Source organism: Bos taurus, chromosome X (genome assembly GCF_002263795.3).
Source record: "Bos taurus isolate L1 Dominette 01449 registration number 42190680 breed Hereford chromosome X, ARS-UCD2.0, whole genome shotgun sequence".
NCBI classification, from domain to species: Eukaryota; Metazoa; Chordata; class Mammalia; order Artiodactyla; family Bovidae; genus Bos; species Bos taurus.
In genome coordinates, this window is record NC_037357.1 from 51,930,099 (window position 1) to 51,956,508 (window position 26,410).

Sequence of the window (26,410 nt, forward strand, 5' to 3'; positions counted from 1 at the left end):
AACATTTTGGAAACATTTTATTTTGAAATCTTATTTTGAAAAAATACAAGTATCTTCCCGAATACAGTTGGTGTTTTCAAAATGATCTGTAAAGTAAATCTTGAGGTAGAAGTCCAGTTGTCAGACCTTGACCATTTTATGTAAATTTATGTGATGTTTTTGCTACCACAGTCTTCGGAGGAAAGGAGCCTTAAAAAAAAAAAAAAAAAGGAGCCTGTTTATTTTCTGCTTTCCTTTCCAAACTTGGCAAAGCACTCCTACACATACTTCCTTAGAGTGATCTCAGAATTAAGTATACAACTGGTAAAAGTTAGTTCCAAAGACATGTTTTTTGTAATGTGAATTTTTCCAAAAAATATTAGAAATAGGCATGGGGTATGTGAAGCAATTAAACCTGAAACTCATCTTGAGTGTAACTGTTCATTTTTTCAACTTGAAATAACTGAAAACTATTTTTAAAAATCATGGTTACAAAATAGAGATGCCTTTAGGAAAATGGAATTGCTGCTGCTGCTGCTGCTAAGTCACTTCAGTCGTGTCCGACTCTGTGTGACCCCATAGACGGCAGCCTACCAGGCTCCCCCATCCCTGGGATTCTCAAGACAAGAACACTGGAGTGGGTTGCCATTTCCTTCTCCAGGAAAATGACATTATTATTTAAAAATACTTAGTAAGTGTTGGTTGTGTTCAAGGAACCAAGAGTTATATGTACTGAGGCCAGAGGGGCCAGGCAAATGCTAACTGCCTCTAGTTTTGCTCAGGTGCTCAGGGGCTTCAGTTGTGTCTGACTCTTTGAGACCTCATCAAGTGTAGCCTGCCAGGCTCCTCTGTCCATGGGATTATCTGAGCAAGAATACTGGAGTGTGTTGCCATTTCCTCTTCTAGGGAATCTTCTCAACCCAGGGATTGAACCTGCCTCTCTTGTGTCATCTACATTGGCAAGTGGATTCTTTACCACTATGCCATCTGGGAAGCCCTTTGGCTCCAAACTCCTATGTAATCTCCCATCCTGCTAAACTAGCTGGGACACTGAATAAAGGAAGAGTATATGCCTACTGCATATGTAGTTTGAAATATATAAAATTATGTATATATGCATGCATGTTCAGTCATGTCTGACTCTTTTTGACCTTATAGACATGTCAAAACCATGACAATCTCATGGAACCCTCATGAAGCCTGCCAGGTTCCTCAGTCCATGGGATTTTACAGGCAAGAATACTGGAGTGGGTTGCCTTGCCCTCCTTCCTCCAGGAGATCTTCCTGACCCAGTGATCGAACCCATATCTCCTGCATTACAGGCGGATTCTTTACTGAGGAGCCACTGGGGAAGCCCATGTATCTATCTATTTATATATGACATATATATGTGTCATATATATATACATATATATTTACTAATTTTAGAGATATAAAGAAATATTGATATATTGCTTCAAAAGCTCAAATTAAAAAATACTTGTCTTTTAAAGGAATGCTGCTGCTGCTGCTAAGTCACTTCAGTCATGTCCAACTCTGTGTGACCCTATAGATGGCAGCCCACCAGGCTCCCCCATCCCTGGGATTCTCCAGGCAAGAACACTGGAGTGGGTTGCCATTTCCTTCTCCAATGCACGAAAGTGAAAAGTCAAAGTGAAGTTGCTCAGTCATGCCCGACTCTTAGCGACCCCATGGACTGCAGCCCACCAGGCTCCTTCATCCATGGGATTTTCCAGGAAAGAGTACTGGAGTGGGGTGCCATTGCCTTCTCTGAAAGGAATGCTAGTGATTCCTGAATTCTGTCTCACAATTAACAACTCTTCATATAGGTAGCTCTATTAATGATACCTGTTGGAATCATGCCAATTAGAGGCATGAATTGTGGTATCAGACATGTCTGGGTTTAAATCGTGTTTCTGCTACTTGTACTGATGTATGACTTTGGGTCAGTTACTTATCAAGGTCTCTGTGCTTCCTCTGTGAAACAGGGATTATTAGAAGTAAATCACATATTTCAAGTATGTACCACAGAGCCTAAAGATTCATCAATGAAAGTTGATTCATTACTTTTTTTTTTTTTTTTTTACTATTATTAGATGGTTTCTAACAAGGTTTAAAGAGTGGGCAAAGCATAGTTCTGTCCTTAGCTAGATATGCTTGTCTTTAAAATCTGTGAGGGTCCCAAACACATCTTCTGTCTTCTACTTTGCAAAGTCAGTGATTTATAGAATTCTTTGTACCAAGTAGGTGATTGGTGAATATTTGTTGACTGATATATCCACTATTGAGGTTAATGGGGCTTCCCAGGTGGCGCTAGTGGTAAAGAATCCGCCAGCCAACCCAGGAAACATAAGAGACAATCCCTGGGTCTGGAAGATCCCCTGGAGAAGGAAATGGCAACCCACTCCAGTATTCTTGCCTAGAGAATCTCATGGACAGAGGAGCCTGGCGGGTTACAGTCCATAGGGTCACAAGGAGTCAGACACAACTAAAACGACTTAGCATGCAGCATGCATACTGAGGCTAATAGGTTGCTTTTCATTCAGGGGACTATATTTAGAGCAATATAGAAAAACTTTTATGAAAATTAGGAATTACCTAGAAAGAATCCCCTGAAAGTAGACAAATTGCTATGACATAACCATTGAATGGCCTCCGCAGATGGTGCTTGTGGTAAAGAACCCGCCTGCCAATGCAGGAGATGTAAGAGATGCTGGTTCAATCCCCGGGTTGCAAAGATCCCTGGAGGAGAGCATGGCAACCCAATCCAGTATCCTTGCCTGGAGAATCCCATGGACAGAGGATCCTGGTGGGCTGCAGTTTATGGGGTCGCAAAGAGTCAGACATGACTGAGCGAGTGAGCACACATGTAACCATTGAATACAAAATTTGAAAAGTAGATTGTTGGTTCTCTCAGTGGCTCAGTTCTTTGCTACTATCTTTTAGATCCATCTTGGATTAGTCTTTTGCTTGAAACCACCAAATTTTCTTGGATGAAAGCATGCATTTGTGTATTTTTCAAGGTTAGAGGCTATGCTACATGGGAGGTTGGTTGTAATGAAGTGATATTTTAAAGATAGGTGAACTATGGCTGATTCATGTTGATGTTTGACAGAAAAAAAAAAACACAAAATTCTGTAAAACAATTATCCTTCAATTAAAAAATAAATTAGTTAAAAATAATAAAGATAGGTGAAATTTGTCCTTGTAATGATGTTGTCTTCACTAAAGTGTTGTGAGGTGTTGATTGAGATCTTTTCTTGTCCTTGGTGTTTTCTGAGGAGTTGAAGGTAGGTAACAACCTGTTGAGAACAAAATTTTTTTAATTTCTAAGGCTGAGTTGGAAGGATATAAGAGTCTTAATTTGGGACTCATGTGCCCTGAAGGACAGAGAGAGTGAACTGGTGTGATGACTTTTACCCTAAAATAATAAGAAGAGTAGTATAGTACTGGAAAGGAGGAGCCTGTGTTTATGTTCGGGGAAGTGCAGTATTTATGAAGAGAACCTATTTCCTTTCCTTATCTCCTATAATTATAGTGGAACCAGCCACTTGATTGGTTTCCTTCACCAAAGCCGAGGAGATGGGATCCCAAAAGAACAGTACATAACGTTTAGGGATATATACAAGATATTCAGTTCAGTTCAGTCCCTCAGTCGTGTCCAACTCTTTGCAACTCCATGGACTGTGGCACACCAGGCTTCCATGTCCCATCACCAATTCCCAGAGGTTGCTCAAACTCATGTCCATGGAGTCAGTGATGCCATCCAACCATTTCATCTTCTGTTGTCCCCTTCTCCTGCCTTCAATCCTTCCCAGCATCAGGGTCTTTTCCAATGAGTCAATTCTTTGCATCATGTGTTAAGGTTCACTTATTCCTCTGCTGGATATCTGCATTACCATTGGGATTTTGAACTAGATGCTATGGGCGGAGAAGGAAATGGCACCCCACTCCAGTACTATTGCCTGGAAAATCCCATGGACGGAGGAGCCTGGTAGGCTGCAATCCATGGGGTTGCAAAGAGTCAGATACGACTAATCAACTTCACTTTCAATTTTCACTTTCATGCATTGGAGAAGGAAATGGCAACCCACTCCAGTGTTCTTGCCTGGAGAATCCCAGGGATGGTGGAGAGTGGTGGGCTGCCGTCTATGGGGTCGCACAGAGTTGGACACGACTGAAGCAACTTAGCAGCAAATGCTATGGGAGCCTGGAAAGAACATTTTTGAAAGATTATGTTGTGGTGTGGCCAGGTAGAGAAAGGGCTAAGATTAATCCCCTACCAAAGTTCCCAATTCTGGATAAGTGTGAAAGTAAATCCTACCATGCTTACAGGTTCCAGAGTTGGGAAGAGGGGAGTTATTGAGATACAGATTTACCAGAAATTGATACAGACTAGCACAAAGAGACCTGTGAATTATAGGAATTTCATGTGAGGATTATGAGGTAAGAGTCACATACAAGATATGGCCCAGTCTTCCAAGGAAACACTTGAAAGGGAAATGCTTGGATGTGAGTCCTTAGCAGCAGGTTCTCTAGAAATCAAGCTTGAGCTTCAGTGGTGATTAATCATGTGGGATAGCAATCTTACCTTAGGTATTCACATAAGAGTTGTCTTTATATCCCTCTTCTTCAAACTCTCAAGTCATTTGAGTAAACACAGGGAAAAGGGTGTGATTGTTAATTTTATGTCTCCAACAGGCCATTGGATGCCCATATATCTGACTGAATAATATTTCTGAGTGTGTCTGTGAGGGTGTTTCTGGAAAAGTTTAGCATTTGAATTGGAAAACTGAGTAAAGCAGACTTCCCCAATGCAGGTAGACATCATCTAATACCTCTGAGGGCCTAAATAAAACAGAAAAGCAGAAGGCCAAATTCACTCTCTGCCTGATTGCTTGAGCTGAGACTTTGATCTTTCCCTGTCTTTGGTGTTCCTGGTTCTCAGGACTTCTAATTCAGACTGGCACCTACATGTTAGCTCTCCAACTCTCAGGCTTTTAAAGTACACCACTGGCTTTCTTGGCTCTCCAGCTTGTAGACAGCACATCATGGGACTTCCCAGGCTACATAACCATGTGAGCTTATAGACTTATAGTCAGTCTATGGAAAATCCCATGGACGCAGGAGCCTGGTAGGCTGCAGTCCATGGGGTCTCGAAGAGTCGGACATGACTGAGAGGCTTCACTTTCACTTTTCACTTTCGTGCATTGGAGGAGGAAATGGCAACCCACTCCAGTGTTCTTGCCTGGAGAATCCCAGGGATGGCGGGGCCTGGTGGGCTGCCGTCTATGGGGTCGCACAGAGTCGACAAGATTGAAGTGGCTTAGCAGCAGCATAGACCTTTTAATCGATAACTGATAGATAGATTTCCTAGAAGGATGAGGAGGATTCTGAATCAAAAGTGATTATCAGTGTTTTAATTTTTAATATAAATTTATTTGTTTTAATTGGAGGCTAATTACAATATTGTATTGGTTTTGCCATACATCAACATGAATCTGCCACGGGTATACACATGTTCCCCATCCTGAACCCCCCTCCCACCTCCCTCCCCATCCCATCCCTCTGGGTCATCCCAGTGCACCAGCCCTGAGCATTCTGTATCATGCATCGAACCTGGACTGGTGATTCGTTTCATATATGATATTATATATGTTTCAATGCCATTCTCCCAAATCATCCCACTCTCGCCCTCTCCCACAGAGTCCAAAAGACTGATCTATACATCTGTGTCTCTTTTGCTGTCTCGCATACAGGGTTATTGTTATGTTGCCATGATATATAGCTCACATGTATTTAGCTGGAAAGGTACCCAGTTGGATTGTAGTTATTGTCCTGTTTTCCTCTCGTTATACTCTCATGGGTGAGTGCAAGGATTGAAAGCAGATAGTCTGGCACATGGTGGGCTCTGTGGGTGTGGATATCTCTGTTCCTGCCTAGAATAGTTCTCTATGGGTCATCCCGATGCTTCAGTACTACAGTCCTATTGTGCTTCTCTCTTTTTTCCTAAATGTAAGCATGTATTAACAAATTGAAATTAATGTATTAAAAATCTAGGAAATTATGCCTACTTTAGCTTCCCAATAAGCTATGGCCATTATAATTTTGATGCCAAGAACTTTGAAGAACTGAGAACAGACCTGATAAAATTTTAAAGATGTTACTTTAAGAGTTTGGAACATTTGAAAGATAATGGACTCAATATTTCATTCAAGAGATCTTGTATTAAATAATTACAAAGCCATAAGGCTAAGACATCTGAGTGTGAAATCAACAAATATTCAGGACCTCACTATCTATTAGAGATCCATGGGATTTCCCAGGCAAGAATACCAGAGTGGGTTGCTGTTTCCTTCTCTAGGGCATCTCCCTGATCCAGGGATCAAACCCACATCTCCTGCTTGGCAGGTGGTTTCTTTACCATTGAACCACGAGGGAAACCCCAAGTTTATCTATAACTAAACAGTAAGCTAACACATACTCTGTCTTTCTCACACGCACACTCATACACTCCTCCCTTCCTCTGTTCCTCTTCTTCGTGTTACACCCCTGCCCCAGTTCCTGAGTCAGGGGCTACTTTTCCCACCATAAATCTAAGACTTAGGCATTTGTAGCATGACAGTATCTTGAGCCATATTTTACACTTAGAGACTTATGCCTGGTGACTTGATGACCCCCTCCTCCACTCCCACTCCTCCCTCATCCCCTCCCATTTATTGTACTTGTCCTCATATTTGAGATTAAAAATGTTTTTCTAATGCTGGGCATTAAGTGGTGATTACCTCTATCTTCTAAATTATCTCAGAGGACAAGGTATTCTTTTTGTAAGTAGAAGGGAAAAATTGTTAATTATTTTTCTTTTAAATTCAGGCTATGAAATAGTATATACAGAATTATCCTAGTTTCCTTAAAAATACATAGTGATGAAAATGAAATAAAACAGCACTTACATAAATGCTGGTATATATCAAACAGTGTTATATATGTATATTCATTATTGCATTTTATCCTCCCCCAAATTCTATGCTGCTACTGCTAAGTCACTTCAGTCGTGTCCAACTCTGTGCAACCCCATAGACGGCAGCCCACCAGGCTCCCCCATCCCTGGGATTCTCCAGGCAAGAACATTGGAGTGGGTTGCCATTTCCTTCTCCAATGCATGAAAGTGAAAAGTGAAAGTGAAGTTGCTCAGTCGTGTCCGACTCTTAGCGACCCCATGGACTGCAGCCTACCAGGCTCCTCCGTCCATGGGATTTTCCAGGCAAGAGTACTGGAGTGGGGTGCCATCGCCTTCTCCACCAAATTCTATGAGGTAGGTGCTAATATAATCCCCTATTTTACAAATAAGAGTATTGTAGGACAGCAAGCCTATGCAACAGATAAGAAGTGGTAGAGCAGGAATTCAAACACATACAGTTTAGTTCCTAACTCCATGCTCTTGCCCTCTACTCAGTTTCATTTATTAATAAGTCCCAGACTTCCCTGGTGGTCCAGTAGTTGAGAGTCTGCCAGCCAGTGCTGGGGACACAGGTTTGATCCCTGATCCAGGAAGATTTCACACACCATGGAGCGGTTAAGCCCATGTACCACAACTACTGAACCTGCATGCTGCAACTACTGAGGTTCATGCACATAGAGCCTTGCTCTGCAGTAAGAGAAGCCACTGTAATGAAAAACTCATGCACCACAATGGAAAGTAGCCCCTGCTCGCTGCAGCTAGAGAAAGCCCACGTGCAGCAACAAAGACCCAATGCAGCCAAAACATAATAAATGAAATAAATAAATAATTTTTAAAAGTCCCAAATCTATTTCTCATTCTTTCTTTTATCCATGTATTGTTTGAGCCCTTTTCTGTGCCAGGCACTGCCTGCCCATTCCACATCTCAATCTCAGTACTGTTTTTACATTTCTGATTTCCAGGACATAGTTCTTTCCACTTAATTAAAATATCAGAAATATACTTTTCATTCAATCATAATTTATTAAGCATCTACTGTGTTCCAGGCCCTGGAGATATAAAAAGCAATAAGACAGATACAGGCTTCATATTGTTATGTAGCAGATAGTTTAGTGGGAGGAAACAAGGAGAGTGTGATAAGTAGTGAAGGGGAGATTACAGCACTGAGTAAGAGGACTTAACCCAGTTGCCAGTGAAGTCTTCCAGGAAGAAGAAATGTCCAGGAGGTCAATTTCTGCTATGACAATATGAGGATCTCTGTGGATCTGCTTTCCTTTGAAACTAGTGAAATTCATTAAAAAAAAAAAAAAAAGGCAAAACAATTTAAAGGCTCTAGAAAGGTTTTAAGGAAACCATTAAGTGGAAAACTATTCAAGAAAATCTATAAAAACTTCACAAGAAATATGAGTCTGTGGTATTTGAACCTAGACCTCTCCGTTTTTCCTCACTCCCATGTCAAGGAAGCAAAATTGCTCTCCTAACTATCAGCCAAGAACACGGGATATCCTCTTCCTGCAGCTCACAGCCATGGCGATTTCCTTCTCGGAAGAGGAATATAACAGTATTTCTTATCCTGCCCCAACTACTGAGATTGCGAGGTTAGGCTCCAGGTGAGTGCAACTGAGAGGTGGGGGTTCTTTCCTTCCAACCATTCCTCACTAATAGAATGGAAATTGTCCTGTGGGTGTGGTACCACTGAGACTGCTGGGGTCCTTATCACTCTTGGTTTGGCTGTAAGGTGTGGTTCCACACTATGAGAAGCAAGGTGAGAGAACATCAGGCTGTTGTTTCCTTTCTGCCTACTTAAGACATCAGGTGCTAAAGCACAAGTGTCATTCAAAGATAAGAGTGCCATTGTCTCCACCCCCAGATCCAGAGCCCTGGCTCAGAGATTTTTCCTGGGGAGAGAAGAAAGTCATGAATCATATAGGTACTAAAATTTTCCCAATGGAAGTTACTTTATTTGCAACAAAGTATGGAGGCATTCAAGCCAAATTTGCTCTAAAAACAGAATGGTTGTTGTGGAGGCAATTGGGAAGTGATTCAGGGGTTTGGTGAAGATACCAGTTAGCTGTAAACTGGCTAGATTGTTTTAAAAAGTCAGGTAAGGGGACTTCGCTGGTGGTCCAGGGATTAAGAATCCGCCTTGCAATACGGGGAACGTGGGTTTGATTTCTGGTTGGGGAACTAAGATTCCACATGCCTTGGAGTAACTAAGCCAGTGTGCCACAACTAGAGTCCATGCATCTCAATGAAAGATCTCACATGACACAATGAAGATCCCAAGTGCCACAACTAAGACCTGACACAGACAAATAAATAAATTTTTTTTTTTTTTAAAAGCCAGGTAAGAAGATGGCTGTGGGGAGTTCTCCTTCCTTGTTTGGAACAAATATTAAACACTGACCTTTGGAACTTTTCCTGCAAGGGAGCCCCAGTTTGATTGAATTAGGTTGCAGAACAATTGATGCCCAAGAACACTGTTTAAAAATAGTAGATTAATCAACTGGCAATGCTATGCTATGCTATGCTAAGTCACTTCAGTCATAATAGGAGCCTAACAACTGCATATGGACAGGACTATGGCCTTTACAAGTGCTTTTAAGTCCCTCACCTCACTCTCATTTAGTTGGGACAGGATGATGAGAGAGGCATTGGGATTGGATATTGTCCTTCCTCCAGGTCAGTTAGGCTCTGATAAAACTCTGATTAGGCTCTTGTAAAAAATAGTTTCTCTTGACTATTAAGAAGAATAGAATGCTCTGGATACACTTAAAAGTGCCTACTTTTCCCTTCCCCTTCCAGAAGAACAAAGAGGTTTTCTCTAATATTCACTGTGAGAACCTCATAGGTCTCTAAAAAGTAACTCATGAAAGTATGAGAGCACCCCTTAAACTGGGCCTCTCTGGAGTTTTAAATCTCAGACTTGTCCACAATGAGCTTCTAGAAATTCGTAAACTATAGTTTAGGTTTTCCTATATCAGAAGGAAATGGCAACCCACTCCAGTATTCTTGCCTGGAGAATCCCAGGGACAGAGGAGTCTAGTGGGCTGCCGTCTATGGGGTCGCACAGAGTTGGACACGACTGAAGCGACTTAGCAGCAGCAGCAGCAGCATATTAGTACTGATATGCTATCAATATAAACTGTTTATAGGTTTTACTCTAGCAAATTGTGATTCTCTGTATCTGCCTGTCTGTCACCTGTCTGTAGCAGGGATTTGATTTGTGACTTCAGTCATTTAATGGATCTAAGAAGAGTTCTTGATTTTCAGTTTATACAACTTTTTACTTATTGTTACTACTTCTAAGTTTTTTCCATGCCAAACCAAAAACTGGAAGCAAGAGGGAATTTAATGATAAAAGAGTTAACACATAAGTAATACATGACAATTATAAATATATATGCCCCTAATAACAGAGCAACAAAATATATGAAGCAAAAACTGACAATAAAAAAGGGAGAAATAGATAATTCAATAGTAATAGCGGAAGACTTTAATAGCCCACTTTTCATAATAAATAGATCAACTGGACAGAAGATCAACCAGGAAATAGAAGATGTCAGAACACCATGCACCAACTAGACCTAATAGACATATACAATATGCCACCCAACAACAGCAGAATACATATTTTTCTCAAGTGCACAGTGAACAGTCTTCATGGCAGACCATGTAATAGGCCATAAAACAACCCTCAGTAAATTTAAAGGATTAGAAGTTAGTTATACAAGATATGTTCTCTGACCACACTTCAATAAAATTTCATATCAACAACAGAAAAAAAAAAAATTAGGAAATTCACAAATATCTGGAAATTAAACAAAACACTCCTAAATAGCCAATGCATCAAAGAACAAATCAAAATGGATATCAGAAAATACTTTGAAATTAAAGAAAAATGAAACATAGTATACAACATACCAGAACTTATGGGGTGGAACTTTGGTATTTAGAAACACAATGTACTCAAAATGATGGGATAGAGCTAAACTTGCATAAAGGGAAATATATAGCTTTAAGCCTGTATTTAAAAAAGAAGAAAGATCTCAAATCAACATCCTAACTTTCCACTTTAAGATACTGGGAAAGAAGAGCAAACTAAGCATAAAGCAAGCAGAAGGAAGGAAATAATAATAATTAGAGCAGAAATTAATGTAATGGAAAATAGAGAATAGAGAAAATTAGTGAAACCAAAGCAGATTCTTTGAAAAGATCAACAATGTTGACAAATCTTCAGCTAGATTGGTGAGAGAGAGGGTGAGAGGGAAAGAGAGAAATGTGTGTCAAGTTACTAGAATTGGAAATGAAAGAGGGGCTGGTATTACTGACCTTATAGATACGAAAAAAGATTATGAATGAACAGTATGAAATATTACATGCCCTTATATTAGATAATAGAAGAAATGGACAAATTCCTAGAAAAACACAAACTACCAAAACTATCTCAAGAATAAATAAACCATCTGAATAGACCTATAACAAATGAAGAGATTGAATTAGTAATACATTTTTTAAACTACCCACGAATAAAATTCTAGGCCACATGGCTTCACTGCTGCTGCTGCTGCTGCTGCTAAGTCGCTTCAGTCGTGTCTGACTCTGTGAGACCCCATAGACGGCAGCCCACTAGGCTCCTCTGTCCCCGGGATTCTCCAGGCAAGAATACTGGAGTGGGTTGCCATTTCCTTCTCCAATGCATGAAAGTAAAAAGTGAAAGTGAAGTTGCTCAGTCGTGCCCGACTCTTCGAGACCCCATGGACTGGAGCCTACCAGGCTCCTCCGTCCATGGGATTTTCCAGGCAAGAGTACTGGAGTGGGGTGCCATTTCCTTCTCCATTCACAACTGAATTCTATCAAATATTTAAGGAAGAATCCTTCACAAATTGTTCAAAAAAAAAAAGAAAAGGAAACACTTCTTCTCTTATTTTGTGAGACCAGTATTACCCTGATACAAAATCCAGGCAAAGATATTGCAAGAAAAAACTACAAACCAGTATTGCCTATGAATATGGATGCAAAAATCCCCCAACAAGATACTAGGAAAACAAATCTAGAAACATATAAAAACAGTTATACATTATGACCAAAAAAGATTTATCCCAAAATGCAAGCTTGATTTAACATCCCCAAACCAGGTATTCCCTAAGCATAATGAAAGTTATTACAAAAACCCTCCATGGACATTATGTGCTGTGCTGTGCTTAGCCTCTCAGTCGTGTCTGACTCTTTGCAATTGCATGGACTGTAGCCTGCCAGGCTCCTCTGTCCATGGGGATTCTCCAGGCAAGAATACTGGAGTAGGTTGCCATGCCTTCCTCTGGGGTATCTTCCTAACCCAGGGACTGAACTCAGGTCTCCCACGCTGCAGGCAGATTCTTTACCGTCTGAGTCACCAGGGAAGTCCAAGAATACTGAAGTGGGAAGTGTATCCTTCTCCAAGGGATCTTTCTGACCCAGGTATTGAACTGGGGTCTCCTGCATTGCAGGTGGATTCTTTACCAGCTGAGCTACCAGGGAAGCCCCCTGCTGACATTATACTTAATGTTAAAACAATGAATATCTTTTCCCTAGTATTAGGAGCAAAAACAAAGATATGTGCTCTCACCATTTCTATCCAACATTACAACTGGAGGTTCTAGCCAAGACAGTTAGGCAAGAAAAAGAAATAAAAGGCATCCAGATTGAAAAATAAGAATTAGAACTATATTTACAGATGACATAATCTTATGTATAGAAAGTGTTATGGAATCCACTGATAAACTAACAAAACAAACAACTTCAGCAAGGTTGCAAGATATAAGATGAATATATAAAGATATTTCAATACAGCCATATTTCTATACACTTACAATGAACAATCAGAACAAGAAAATTAAGAAAACAATTCTATCTATAATAGTATCAAAAAGACCGAAATATTTAGAAATACATTTAATAAGGGAAGCATAAAATCGATACTCTGAAAACTGTAAACTATTATCGAAATTAAAGAAGAAAATTAAATGATGCCATTAAGAAATTAAAGAAGATGCAATTAAACGGGAAAAAAAATCCCATTGAAAATTTTAATAGTGTTAAAATGGTAATGCTTCCCAAATTGATCTATAGAGTCAATGCAATCCCTTTCATAATCCCAGCTGATTTCTTTGTAGAAATTGACAAGCTTATTCTAAAATTCATATGCATTGGAAGGCACCCTAAATAGCCAAAAAAAACCTTGGAAATAAATAAAATAGGAGGACTCATGTTTCCTGGTTTCAGAACTGCTTCAAAACCATGGTAATCAAAACAGTGTGATCCTGTCACATGATAGACATATAGGTCAATAGGACTGAATTGAGAGTCCAGAAATAAAATTCAGTTCAGGTCAGTTCAGTTCAGTCACTCAGTTGTGTCCGACTCTTTGCGACCCCATGAATCACAGCACGCCAGCCTCCCTGTCCATCACCAACTCCCGGAGTTCACTCAGACTCACGTCCATCGAGTCAGTGATGCCATTCAGTCATCTCATCCTCTGTCGTCCCCTTCTCCTCCTGCCTCCAATCCCTCCCAGCATCAGGGTCTTTTCCAATGAGTCAACTCTTCGCATGAGGTGGCCAAAGTACTGGAGTTTCAGCTTTAGCATCATTTCTTCCAAAGAAATCCCAGGGCTGATCTCCTTCAGAATGGACTGGTTGGATCTCCTTGCAGTCCAAGGGACTCTCAAGAGTCTTCTCCAACACCACAGTTCAAAAGCATCAATTCTTCAGCACTCAGCTTTCTTCACAGTCCAACTCTCACATTCATACATGACCACTGGAAAAACCATAGCCTTGACTAGACAGACCTTTGTTGGCAAAGTAATGTCTCTGCTTTTCAATATGCTATCTAGGTTTGTCATAACTTTCCTTCCAGTAAGCGTCTTTTAATTTCATGGCTGCAGTCACCATCTGCAGTGATTTTGGAGCCCAAGAAAATAAAGTCTGACACTCTTTCCACTGTTTTCCCATCTATTTCCCATGAAGTGATGGGACCAGATGCCATGACTTCGTTTTCTGAATGTTGAGCTTTAAGCCAACTTTTTCACTCTCCACTTTCACTTTCATCAAGAGGCTTTTCCTCTTCACTTTCTGCCATAAGGGTGGTGTCATCTGCATATCTGAGGTTATTGATATTTCTCCCAGCAATCTTGATTCCAGCTTGTGTTTCTTCCAGTCCAGCGTTTCTCATGATGTACTCTGCCTATAAGTTAAACAAGCAGGGTGACAATATACAGCCTTGACGTACTCCTTTTCCTATTTGGAACCAGTCTGTTGTTCCATGTCCAGTTCTAACTGTTGCTTCCTGACCTGCATATAGGTTTCTCAAGAGTCAGGTCATGTGGTCTGGTATTCCCATCTCTTTCAGAATTTTCCACAGTTTATTGTGATCCACACAGTCAAAGGCTTTGGCATAGTCAATAAAACAGAAATAGATGTTTTTCTGGAACTCTCTTGCTTTTTCAATGATCCACCAATTTGATCTCTGGTTCCTCTTCCTTTTCTAAAACCAGCTTGAACATCTGGATTTCATTATAGCAGACTGGAATGCAAAAGTAGGAAGTCAAGAAACACCTGGAGTAACAGGCAAATTTGGCCTTGGAATATGGAATGAAGCAGGGCAAAGACTAATAGAGTTTTGCCAAGAAAATACACTGGTTAAAACAAACACCCTCTTCCAACAACACAAGAGAAGACTCTACACATGGACATCACCAGATGGTCAACACTGAAATCAGACTGATTATATTCTTTGCAGCCAAAGATGGAGAAGCTCTATACAGTCACCAAAAACAAGACCAGGAGCTGTCTGTGGCTCAGATCATGAACTCCTTATTGCCAAATTCAGACTTAAATTGAAGAAAGTAGGGAAAACCACTAGACCATTCAGGTATGACCTAAATCAAATCCCTTATGATTATACAGTGGAAGTGAGAAATAGATTTAAGGGACTAGATCTGATAGACAGAGTGCCTGATGAACTATGGATGGAGGTTCGTGACATTGTACAGGAGGCAGGGATCAAGACCATCCCCATGGAAAAGAAATGCAAAAAAGCAAAATGGCTGTCTGGGGAGGCCTTACAAATAGCTGTGAAAAGAAGAGAAGCAAAAAGCAAAGGAGAAAAGGAAAGATATAAGCATCTGAATGCAGAGTTCCAAAGAATAGCAAGGAGAGATAAGAAAGCCTTCCTCAGCAATCAATGCAAAGAAATAGAGGAAAACAACAGAATGGAGGAAAACAAATAGAGGAAAACAAAGACTAGAGATCTTTTCAAGAAAATTGGAAATAACAAGGGAACATTTCATGCAAAGATGGGCTCAATAAAGGACAGAAATGGTATGGACCTAACAGAAGCAGAAGATATTAAGAAGAGGTGGCAGGAATACACAGAAGAACTGTACAAAAAAGATCTTCATGACCAAGATAATCACCATGGCACGACCAAGATAATCATGATGGTGTGATCACTCACCTAGAGCCAGACATCCTGGAATGTGAAGTCAAGTGGGCTTTAGAAAGCATCACTATGAACAAAGCTAGTGGAGGTGATGGAATTCCAGTTGAGCTATTCCAAATCCTGAAAGATGATGCTGTGAAAGTGCTGCACGCAATATGTCAGCAAATTTGGAAAACTCAGCAGTGGCCACAGGCCTGGAAAAGGTCAGTTTTCATTCCAGTCCCAAAGAAATAAAATTATGTTTCAGCTGATTTTTGACAAGGATGCCAAGACCATTCAATGGGAAAAAGCAGTCCTTTCACAAATAGTCCTGGATCAACTAGACAGCCACTTGCAAACTAATGAAATGAGACCCATATCTCATACCATATACAAAAAATTAACTAGAAATAGATCAGAGACCTAAATGTAAGATTTAAAATGATACAACTCTTAGGGGAAAAAATGTAGGGACAAATCTTCACGAACTTGATACCAAACGAATGAGCAGAAAAATAAAAAATGTGTATTAAATTTCATCAAAACTAAAATTTGGAGGGCATCAAAGTATACCATCAGGATACTGGTGGCACAGTGGATAAGAATCTGTCTGCCAATCAGGGGACACAGGTTCAAACCCTCCTCTGGGAAGATTCTACATGCCACAGAGCAACTAGGCCTGGCACCAGGACTTCCAAGCCTATGCTCTAGAGCCCACAAGCCACACCTTCTGAGCCTGCTTCCTGCAACTACTGAAGCCTGTGCACATAGAGCCTGTGCTCCACAACAAGAGAAGCCACTGCAATGAGAAGCCTGTGCACTGCAACCGAGAATGGCCCCCACTCACCACAACTAGATAAAGTCCATGCAAAGCAACAAAGACCCAGATCAGCCAAAACTAAATAAATAAAATAAATAATTTTCTAAAAAGTATACTATCAGGAAAGTAAAAAGATAACCCACAGAATGGGAAAAGATATGTACAAATCATGTATTCAAGGGATTTGTATTCAGAGTATATAAAAACTCCTACAACTCAATAATAAAAAGGCAAATATCCCAATTAAAAATAGGCAAAGGATTTGAATAGACATTTCTCCTAGTAATATATACTAGTGGCCAGTAAACTCATGGAGAGATGCTCAATATCATTAACCATCAGAGAAAGGTAAATCCAAACCACAATAAGATATCACTCACCTCTGCTAAAATGGCTACAGTCAAAAAGTCAGAAAATAAAGTGTTGCCAAGGATATGGGAAACTTGTAACCCTTACACACTGCTGGTAAGTATACAGCAGTATACACACTGCAGGTAAAATGGTTAGCCAGTTTAGAAAATAATATGGCTGTCCCTGAAACAATTAAGCATAGAGTTACTGTATGACACAGCAATTCAATTGCTAGATATCTACCCTAGAGAAATAAGAACATTCAGTTCAGTTCAGTCACTCAGTCGTGTCCAACTCTTTGCGACCCCATGAGTCGCAGCACGCCAGGCCTCCCTGTCCATCACCAACTCCCGGAGTCCACTCAAACTCACGTCCATTGAGTCGGTGATGCCATCCAGCCATCTCATCCTCTATCATCCCCTTCTCCTCCTGCCCCCAATCCCTCCCAGTATCAGAGTCTTTTCCAATGAGTCAACCCTTCGCATGAGGTGGACATTATGTCCTCACAAAACTTGTACATAAATCTACATAGCAACATTATCCATAACAAGCAAAAGATGAAAACAGCCCAAATATCCATCAATGGACTAATGGATAAACAAAATGTTCATATCCATACAACAGAATATTGTTCAGCCATAAAAGGAAATTAATACATGGTACACAATGGATTAACCTTGAAAACATATGCTAAGTGAAAAAAGCCAATAACAAAAGACCACATTTTATGAGTCCATTTTTATGAAATGTCCAGGAAAAGGAAATCTATAGAGACAGAAAGTAGATTAATGTTTATTTAGGGCTGAAGGGATAGAGGCGTGGGGGCAGGATCATAGCTAAGGTATGGTATTTCTCTTTGATGTGAAAATGTACACTAAAAACTATTGACTTGTACACTTAAGGTGGGTGAATTTTATGGTGTGTGAATTATATCTCAATAAAACTGTTTTAAAAGAAGTAACGTCTATTCTGGGATAATGAGTAGGAGCTTTAAGGAAATAATGGGAATCCATTTAGCAGTGTTGCTGCTGTTGTTGTTAGTATTTATTAAATACCAACTGTTGCAGAGTAGAGATTAGGAGTGAGGGCTTTGACCTTAGGCAGGTGTTCCATTTAATAGCTGGGTGACCTTGGCCGAAACACATAATCTCTTTAAGCCTTGCTTCCTTTTCTGTTAAATAGTAGGTTAATAGCATAATATCTGGAAAAGGACTCAGAATTCATAAAAGGGAAGGACTTTGTGTAAGTACAAGAAACTATTTTGACATGCAAGGATACATGTTACAATGCAAGGATGATAGAATGACTTATTAGGAGAAATTTTTAAAAAGTAATTATTCCGTAAACAATCAGATAGCAAGAGGTCTGATGAGATATCAAGATATCACTTTGAAAGACACAGTCACTCCCTTTAGTGAGCTGAAGGGCTTTATGTTGGTATTTGTGGGTATGTGCTAAGTTGCTTCAGTCGTGTCCAACTCTTTGCGATACCATCGGCTGTAGCCTATCAAGCTCCTCTGTCCAAGGGATTCTCCAGGCAAGAATACTGGAATGGGCTGCCATTTCCTTCTCCAGGGGATCTTCCTGACCCAGGGATCGAACCTGGGTCTCTTACGTCTCCTGCACTGGCAAGCAGGTTCTTTACCACTAGCGCCACCTGTATATATTATACTTAACCTCCTGTCCTTCATTTTTCTTGTAATAATGCATGGTGAACATGCAGTACATATGGAGCTACCTCATCCTTGTAAATGGATTCTTTACCTATAGTGTACTGAAAATATTAAGGGGGTGTTTAAGCAAAATATTTGAATGGACATTTCTCAAAGTAAGATGTTTGAATGACCAATAGTACATGAAAAGATGTCCCATACTCAAGTAAATTATCTAGCAAATGATGCAGCTGTATTTTTCTGAAGCTCTTGCAAAACACTGGTGTCAAAATATCAAATGATTGATTTAGGATACCATTATGTGCAAAAGGTCCCCCCCCCCTCAAAACTTTCCTATAGAGGGAACAGACCAGCTTTCCTCCTAGCTTTTGGCTTTTCCTTTTATAGAGGCAGTAACGATTGTATATGTAAAGGATCTGGGGCTGACTTACAAACACACACACACACACTCCTGTCAATTTCTCAGTGAAAAATTTTGCAGAATATTTTTCCTGTTATTAGCATCTTGATAAACCCATGGTTTTTGCTCCTCTATTTCTTTAATTTTGTGTGTCACAGTAGCTATGTCTTACTGTAACTTCAAAGTTCCTCATAGATTGTTTACTTGTAGTTTCTTAGGTGATGTTCTTTTCATTCAGTTAATTAGTATTCATTCAAAGTCCTATGTATTAAAGTAAAAATTAGAATTACAAATTTCATATTTATAGTATACAGTATTATAATGCATTATCTGCTTTAACTTGGAATAATAAATCAAAATTTGTGGTGTTAGGAAAGGCTTACCATTCACATTAAGATTTGTTGTACAGAGAAAAGTGTTACTGGGAGAGTCAATCTGCCTTGAGTCCTGAGCATCCTTGTACATTCTTAAGGCCCTGACCACTCTTTATGCAAGCAGGCCATTTCTCAGAGTTTATTTGCAGCAAGCAACTTTGAGGCATGAGGTAATGTCTTTTCCTTTCTGTGGACACAGCAGGCTTGCTTTTGCTTACTATGAAAGCAGTGAGTTCTCCAAACTATGGGCATCTTTCCTAGAACACGGTGCATTGCATGTTCCGTCATCCATGACGGGCTGTGTCAGCTTATGGGACTTGATCATGGGGAACTGATACAAACCAAAATGAAGCCAAGGCTACTGCTTTTACCATGGGTAATAATGTCCTTAGGACTGGGATTCTAGTGCCATTTGCCATAGCAAAAGCAGGTTAAACAGTAGCAGGTTAATATTAACTTGTTAATTTGTAGATAGGGTAAAATCTCTTATTGCACCCCTCTTGACAGGTGTTTCCAGATATTATTCTCTAAATCAATTATACTGGGGCAATATTTCCGGTCTTCCCAGGTGGCTCAGTGGTAAAGAATCCACCTGCCAATGCAGGAGACCTGGGTTCAATCCCTGGGTTGGGAAGATCTCCTGGAGAAGGGAATGGCTATCTACTCCAGTATTCTTGCCTGGAGAATTCCATGGACAGAGGAGCCTGGCTGGCTACAGTCCATGGGGTTACAAAAGAGTGGCAACAGCATTTCCCACTAGGGTAACTTTTGCCATATCTATGTACCATCTTTGCTATTAACATAGTATTCTACTTCATGTTTGTCTTCAAACTGACTCACTTATTTAATTTGAATATTTTTTGAAAAGGAAATTTGGGTACTTTTTTGAAAAGGAAACTTTATAGCTTTCCCTTAATCTAAACTATCATTGTTTGCCTTAAAGATTTATTAATATACATTCAAATAAATACATGAATATGTGTGTGCATGCTAAGTTGCTTCAGTAGTGTCCAACTCTTTGTGACCCCATGGACTCCAGCCCACCAGGCTCCTCTGACCATGGTATTCTCCAGGCAAGAATACTGGGCTGGGTTGACATTCTCTCCTCCAGGATCTTCCCAACCCAGGAATTGAACCCACATCTCTTATGTCTCCTGCATTGGCAAGCAGGTTCTTTATCACTAATGCCACTTGGGAAGCCCCAAATACATGGATATTACAACTTAAAATATTTGTGTATTATCTGAAATCATCTCCAGTAGGCCCTTCTACCTTAATCCCAAGTTATCTGATTACCTCCAGAGTAGTCATTGCTGGGACAAAGACTATCACAACCAATGTTTTTAGTTAGTGACTTTTGAAATCTTACATTTTTCCTTTAAAAAGTTCCCATCAAGCCCTTTTGTGAGGGAAAAAAAGGAATAAAGGAAGTCTAGTGCTCTGACCTGCAATGGGACAGTTGTCCTCCAGGTATGCATGTCCAGGACAGCCTGGCCCTCAGCCTAGGAGAGTCGGTGCCTGCTGCAAGCTGGAGCAGAAAAACCAATGTCAGATCATCTTGGAGAGGGGTGTGCCTTGGGGGAGTCCTTCCATGTCCTGCCACAGTGCCACTCCTCAGTGCCATGGGGCTGGATTCAACCAGTCTTATAATGCTGGCAATTGAGTTCCTGGACCTTCACCTGCATCCATCAAGCTGCCATAACCTCAAAGAATGGTCTGAAGTGATTAACTGCTCCCCAAAAGAGCATCACACAGGAAAAATAACACACTGTTGGTGTAACTGTGATCCACAGATACACATATAGTTATGAAAATCTGGATGCAGATATAAATACACAGTAAGTCTTACACAGCACTTTTATACATTTCCAATAAAGAATGGGAATATCCCAAAATCTGACTTGAATCTCCCTTTAAAACTTACACAAGTCTAAGGGTGTCTTTTGAGTTGGTGAGGAGGCCGGCCACCAGTCTTTTGGGAGAGATGACTCACCCTAAGGAAACGAGGCTCAGGAAGATAAACCAATCTTTAGACTCAGAAGCAACCCTGACTAAAGCATAATGTCTGTTATTCAGACTTATTTTCTGGTCCCAACCCTAAACAGACCCATTGTGTCTGAGTCCTATACGGAAGAGGGGTTCTCTGATTAAAACCCCAAAGTTGCCAAGGTATCAGTAAGATATCACAGCCCAAGTAGCCCTGCATAAACGTCTATCTAAACTGAAGAGATGGGCATTTCCCCCACTTCTGTAGAGCTCAGACTGGAGAATCAAGCAGGTTCCAAAGAAATATGTTGGGCTTCACTGTTTGAGATTTCTAGCACATCAGCCGTGTTAGGGGGCTGAGAGGTACAGAATCTGAAGGAAGGGGCAGAAATATCCAATACACGTGGTAGTATCAAGGGGAGGGGCATAGAAGGTTGGGCAGGCACAGGAGGAGAGAAAAACAAAGGCGGTACCCACCTGACAGCTGTCTGGATTTTTCCTTAAGCACAGGTGAGAACTAACCTTCTCCCTCCAAAATACCTAAAACAAATCTCTTAAGGATTTCGCATCCTACATGGGCACATGGAAATAAAAGCCTATCAAATATAGCTCATGGTCAGTACCTTATTTGGTCCTCATGAGATCCCAGAAAGATCATTATTATCTCTATACTGCAAATGAGAAAAGATATAAAATTTATTTTTCTAGCTAAGAGGTCTGGTGGTAATCTGGAGTTCACATTTACTTCTAAAATTCTGCTAATAAATATTGTGTCTCAATGCCTTTAGAAATATAACAACTACTGTTGGTTACTCCTTTTTTTGTTATAAAACTTCTATTATTTTTAACAATAAAGTGTGTACATTCTAGGAATAAGGAAAAATACAAATAAACTGAATAAAAAAAAATCACTCATAATCCTACCACAGATTATATTTTTTGTCTTTCATCCTTCACATATTCTTCTGTGTATATATGCAATATACAAATGTACCCTTCCCTTTCAAAAATACGATATTCACATATTAGTAACTTTTTTTACATTTTATATACTGTTAGGAATCTCTTTTTGTACAAATGAGTAAAGCTCTCCTTTTGAAAGGCAAAGACTTGTAGATTGGTTTGAAATAAACAATGAGATGCATCTAAAACCACTAATAGCAACAAGTTAAAAGCAGAAAGATGGACAGAGATATACAGGACAACAAAAAAGAAAGTAATGTCAACATCAGAAAAAAACAGAAATCAAGGTAAACTACATTAAATAGGGGTGAGGATGGTTTCGATTAACCTTCCAACGCATCACTATAAGTTTGTTTCTGACTCTCCTTATCTCATCAATTTCATTCACATTTCTAAACATATCTTCCTTGCTTAAATGCCTGTTGTGTATATCTTCTTTAAATTCCTGGAGAGACTGAATCAGTCTTTCTCTAAAAGTTCCTTCTGTTTTTTCCTCCTCCTCTTGCTTTTCCTCAGGCTTTGGTACTTCTTCAAGTTTGGGTTCATTCTCATTTTCTGGTTTTTCTTCAGTTTTTTGACAGGGTTTCATCTTGTGTCTCCCTTTCTTTCCCTCTTCCTTTCTTTTCTTCTACTTATTTTTCTTTGAAAACAACTACTTCTAGGAAGCAAGAAGGATACGTCAGCCATCAGGGTTTCCCCTGAGCCTGTCGTTCTCACCTCCATTTTCCACCTCCTCACCTCCCTCGTCCCTCCCTCCAGCCTTTTCCAAGGTTCTTCTCAACCATTTCTCTCACACAAGGCAGAACGCAAGACCCTCCTAGAACAGAGTAAGCTGGGAGAAGAGGGGTGCGGGGGAAGAACATAGGGGCCCATGACCTCAGTCCCTCCTTTGCTCACCTCCACCCCAGGGGTCTTTATAATATTTCCTTCATCTTCCTGTACGGATCCGATCACTTTTCTTCCTGGCCTTTTCAGAGTAGCAGACCTGCAGACCAACGGGAAACGGGAGGGGGAGGGGATAAGAGTGGGGGTGGGGTGAGCACTCGGCGGACTGATCAACTCCACGCACTTTTCCTGTTAAGGTTCTCGGTTATGGAAACTTTCCTGCCTTCTGTTTCCCTCATTTCTCTCCCTCTCCATAGTGCAAGTTAGCTCGAATTTTCCATCAGACAGGGAGTCGGAAAAGCAAATTTCCAAACTATCATTAAAACTGGGGGTTGGGGGTGGGGGGAGGGGAGGGGTTGGGAAAGTGGTCTCAGGTGGCAAAGGATGATTATTTTTAAACTATCACAGGTCTCCTTGTCTTTCTTCCGGGACCCCTAGTCCCTTTCCCAAGGGTCATCATTTTCTGCAGACCTGAAGGTGGGAGGTGGAGAGATGGACTTTTTCAGGGCTCCCTTAAATCTCTGCTTCTAGGCCATCCCCACCCTAGAAATTCCCAGGCAGCATCTATTTTGCCACCAACCTGAAAAATTTCAGCCAGTAGACTCCTTCTCCTTCCCCACCGTTGGCCCCACCGGCTACCGCTGCTGAAGGAAGCTGGTACCCAGAAGGGAACAAGGACCAGACTAGCAGGACTTCTGCACACGTCGACTCCTGGTCACATGAGGTCTACGTCATCAGTGATCTCTGGTCCTCAATTTCCACTCCCAACAAAAGCGCGGCAGATGTGGGCTAGTCCTCTGCTCCCTCCCCTCTTGTACATTTTGCCCTGTCCATCTTTTTCGCCTATCCCAGAGGGGGGAAATGTTATTTGCCTTTCTCTGATTACTAGGGAGGGGCTGCATTTTTTTTCTGGAGCTCCTAAACTTTTCTACTTTCTTCAAGAATTTTTTCTTGCCTTCTGCTCCCAGGATTAAGAACACTAACCTACATCCATTGCCCCTGCCTCAGCTTCCATTTCATCTGCAATCTGCTCCTTGGCTGTTGTGGAACAGGCTTGGTTTGGCAGCGGGTTGTTTTTTGTTTTTGTTTTTGTTTTAAAAAAAGAAGAGCTGAGTTGGGGAGGCCTGGGACAGAAGTATTATTTTTAATGTAGTTTTAAACTTTACTGTTAATACTTTTCTATTGGGGTATAGCTTCAATCCTTTCTTTTATTATGCTAATGGCTCCCTTGCCCGACTCGCCAGCCTATAGAAACCTTCCATTTTATACAACCCCTGACAGCGCTCTGCTAGCTGCTAGGTGGGTTGCTGCCCTATTCATGAATTGTTCTATAAAGCGAATTAGTTCCTCACATTTATTCAGCCGAATTTTGTTTTTTCAGTTACTTTTTAAAAACTATAGGAAAGTATTGAGTAAAGTGAAAAACTACATTTAAAATAGTGCCAAAATGTTTTGGTGTTAAAAAGTAAAGATATAGTTTTAAATAAATAAATAAATAAAAAGATTATTTTTAGACAAGGATAATTTTGGGGGGAGGGGAGAGGAAGGGACGGGCTTCCCAGGTGGCCCAGTGGTCAAGAATCTGCCTGTTATATATATGGAATCTAGAAAAGTGGTACTGAAGAATTTATTTTATAGGGCAGCAATGGAGACAGACATAGAGAAGAGACTTATGGACATGGGGAGAGGGAAGGAGAGGGTGAGATGTATGGAAGGAGTAACATGGAAACTTACATTACCATATAGATAGCCAATGTGAATTTGTTGTATGGTTCAGGAAACTCAAATGGGCTCTGTATCAATCTAAAGAGATGGGATTGGGAGGGAGATGGGAGGGAGCTTCAAGAGGGAGGGGACATATGCATACCCTAGGCTGATTCGTGTTGAGGTTTGACAGAAAATAACAAAATTCTGAAAAGCAATTATCCTTCAATTAAAAAAAAAATCTGCCTGCCAATGCAGGAGATGCAAGAGAGGTGGGTTCAATCCCTCAGTTGGAAATGGCAACCCACTCCAGTATTCTTGCCTAGAAAATCCCATGGACAGAGGACCCTGGTGGGCTACAGTCCAGGGATTTGCATAGAGTCTGGCATGAGCAGAGGAAGGGAGCAGCGAGGGTTTTATGAAGCAGATTACTTCTTTCTTTGGGGAATGGAGAGGGCCTATGTGACATTACCTTACTGTTGTTTGACCAGAAAATTCCAGGCTGGTTGATTTAAGATTACATTTCTGGGAAGAGGCTAAAACTGCAATTAGGTGGGATATTAAGTCTAAGTTTGGTATCATTGGCTTTAGCACAAGAGATGAAGTTTGGGGTCTGTGTTATTTTTTTGTTTTTAAACAAATTCATGTCTTTTATAGTTGGAAAAAACAAAGACAGAATTACTTTAGTTAAGTTAGTATGTTTACAGTCCTGAGAATAGTGCCTGGCATATGATAAGTGCTTTAGAAGTGCAAACTATTATTATATTTATATTTTTAAAAATAATTATATTAGGATTTCATTTGGGGAAAAGGATTCAAAATGAAAAAAAATCATGTTTGACTCCAGAGTCTTGGTGGTGAAAAGTTGTTGTTGAATCACGCGAATACACTGGGATTCTGGGCCCCCGGAGAAGAATTCAATCCGGGGCCAGAGACGAGGCTTGATCGCTCAGAGCTTTTGTGTAATAAAGTTTTATTAAAGTATAAAGGAGATAGAGAAAGCTTCTGACATAGGCATCAGAAGGGGGCAGAAAGAGTACCCGCTTGCTAGTGTTAACAATGAAGTTATATAATCCAAAGAATATCTGGAGGTTGTAAAGACCTCATCAGACCTACTCCCATAATTTACATTTTAAGATAACACTGTCCTCAGGCAAGATACATCCTTGTAAAGACCAGGTCTACTCACATAATTTACATTTTAAGATAACAGAAGGTTGAATCCAAAGACTGTCCTTAGGCAGGATACATTATTGTTATATAATCATAAGGAATGTGGAGAAAGAAAAAAAGTTTGTCCTTTCTTCCTCCTTGAGAATTCCAGACTCCTCTCTCTTTGGGGACCCCTAGACTCCTTATCAACCTGCCTAGGAACTGACTCTCTCAGTGGTGATATTTGCCAGGAAGTAATCAGTTTGCTCCTCTGGATGCTGTCTTCCCCAGGTACCAAAGAGCCGAAGAGCAAGAAGATATGCCAACCTGGAACCTTCACTTCTATCCTTCTAGACCATGTTCTAGATATCTAGGACCCTAGAGTATTCTGTCCAAAGGACCTGGAGAGGAAATGCAAGACTTGCTTTATGCCTTTTCTTCAGGTCTATCCTCTTGAGAGTGAGCCCTATCCCCTGTGGGTTCACCTCAGGGTGAATACCTAAGAATGGATTTACAGGCTCAAAGGGAATGCATATTTAAGTGCTTAGCAATTGCCTAAGAACTAAACGCGGGTGCAGGAGGGCCAAGAGAAGCTACTCCACGTTCAAGGTCAGGAGGGGCTGCTGTGAGGAGATACCCCTCGTCCAAGGTAAGGAGCAGTGGCTGTGCTTTGGTGGAGCAGCCATGAAGAGATACCCTACG

General features: G+C 40.6%; 1 protein-coding gene across 3 annotated transcripts; it reads right to left on the reverse strand.

The window, feature by feature from the left end:
• On the reverse strand, positions 1-23,537 carry TCEAL9 (transcription elongation factor A like 9). Of its 3 annotated transcripts, none has more exons than XM_059883466.1 (5): positions 23,433-23,537; positions 22,865-22,952; positions 20,943-22,622; positions 20,464-20,546; positions 1-189 (listed from the first exon to the last, which is right to left on the reverse strand). In XM_059883466.1, exon 3 carries the CDS (start codon positions 22,554-22,556, stop codon positions 22,260-22,262), a length of 297 nt encoding a protein of 98 aa, XP_059739449.1. In that variant the 5' UTR covers positions 22,557-22,622; positions 22,865-22,952; positions 23,433-23,537; the 3' UTR covers positions 1-189; positions 20,464-20,546; positions 20,943-22,259. The 3 variants fall into 3 exon arrangements, with proteins under 3 accessions (XP_059739449.1, XP_059739448.1, NP_001192924.1); XM_059883465.1 differs by having other exon boundaries at positions 20,943-22,625; NM_001205995.1 differs by lacking the exons at positions 1-189; positions 20,464-20,546 and having other exon boundaries at positions 21,821-22,625.
• Positions 23,538-26,410: the final 2,873 nt, after the last annotated feature.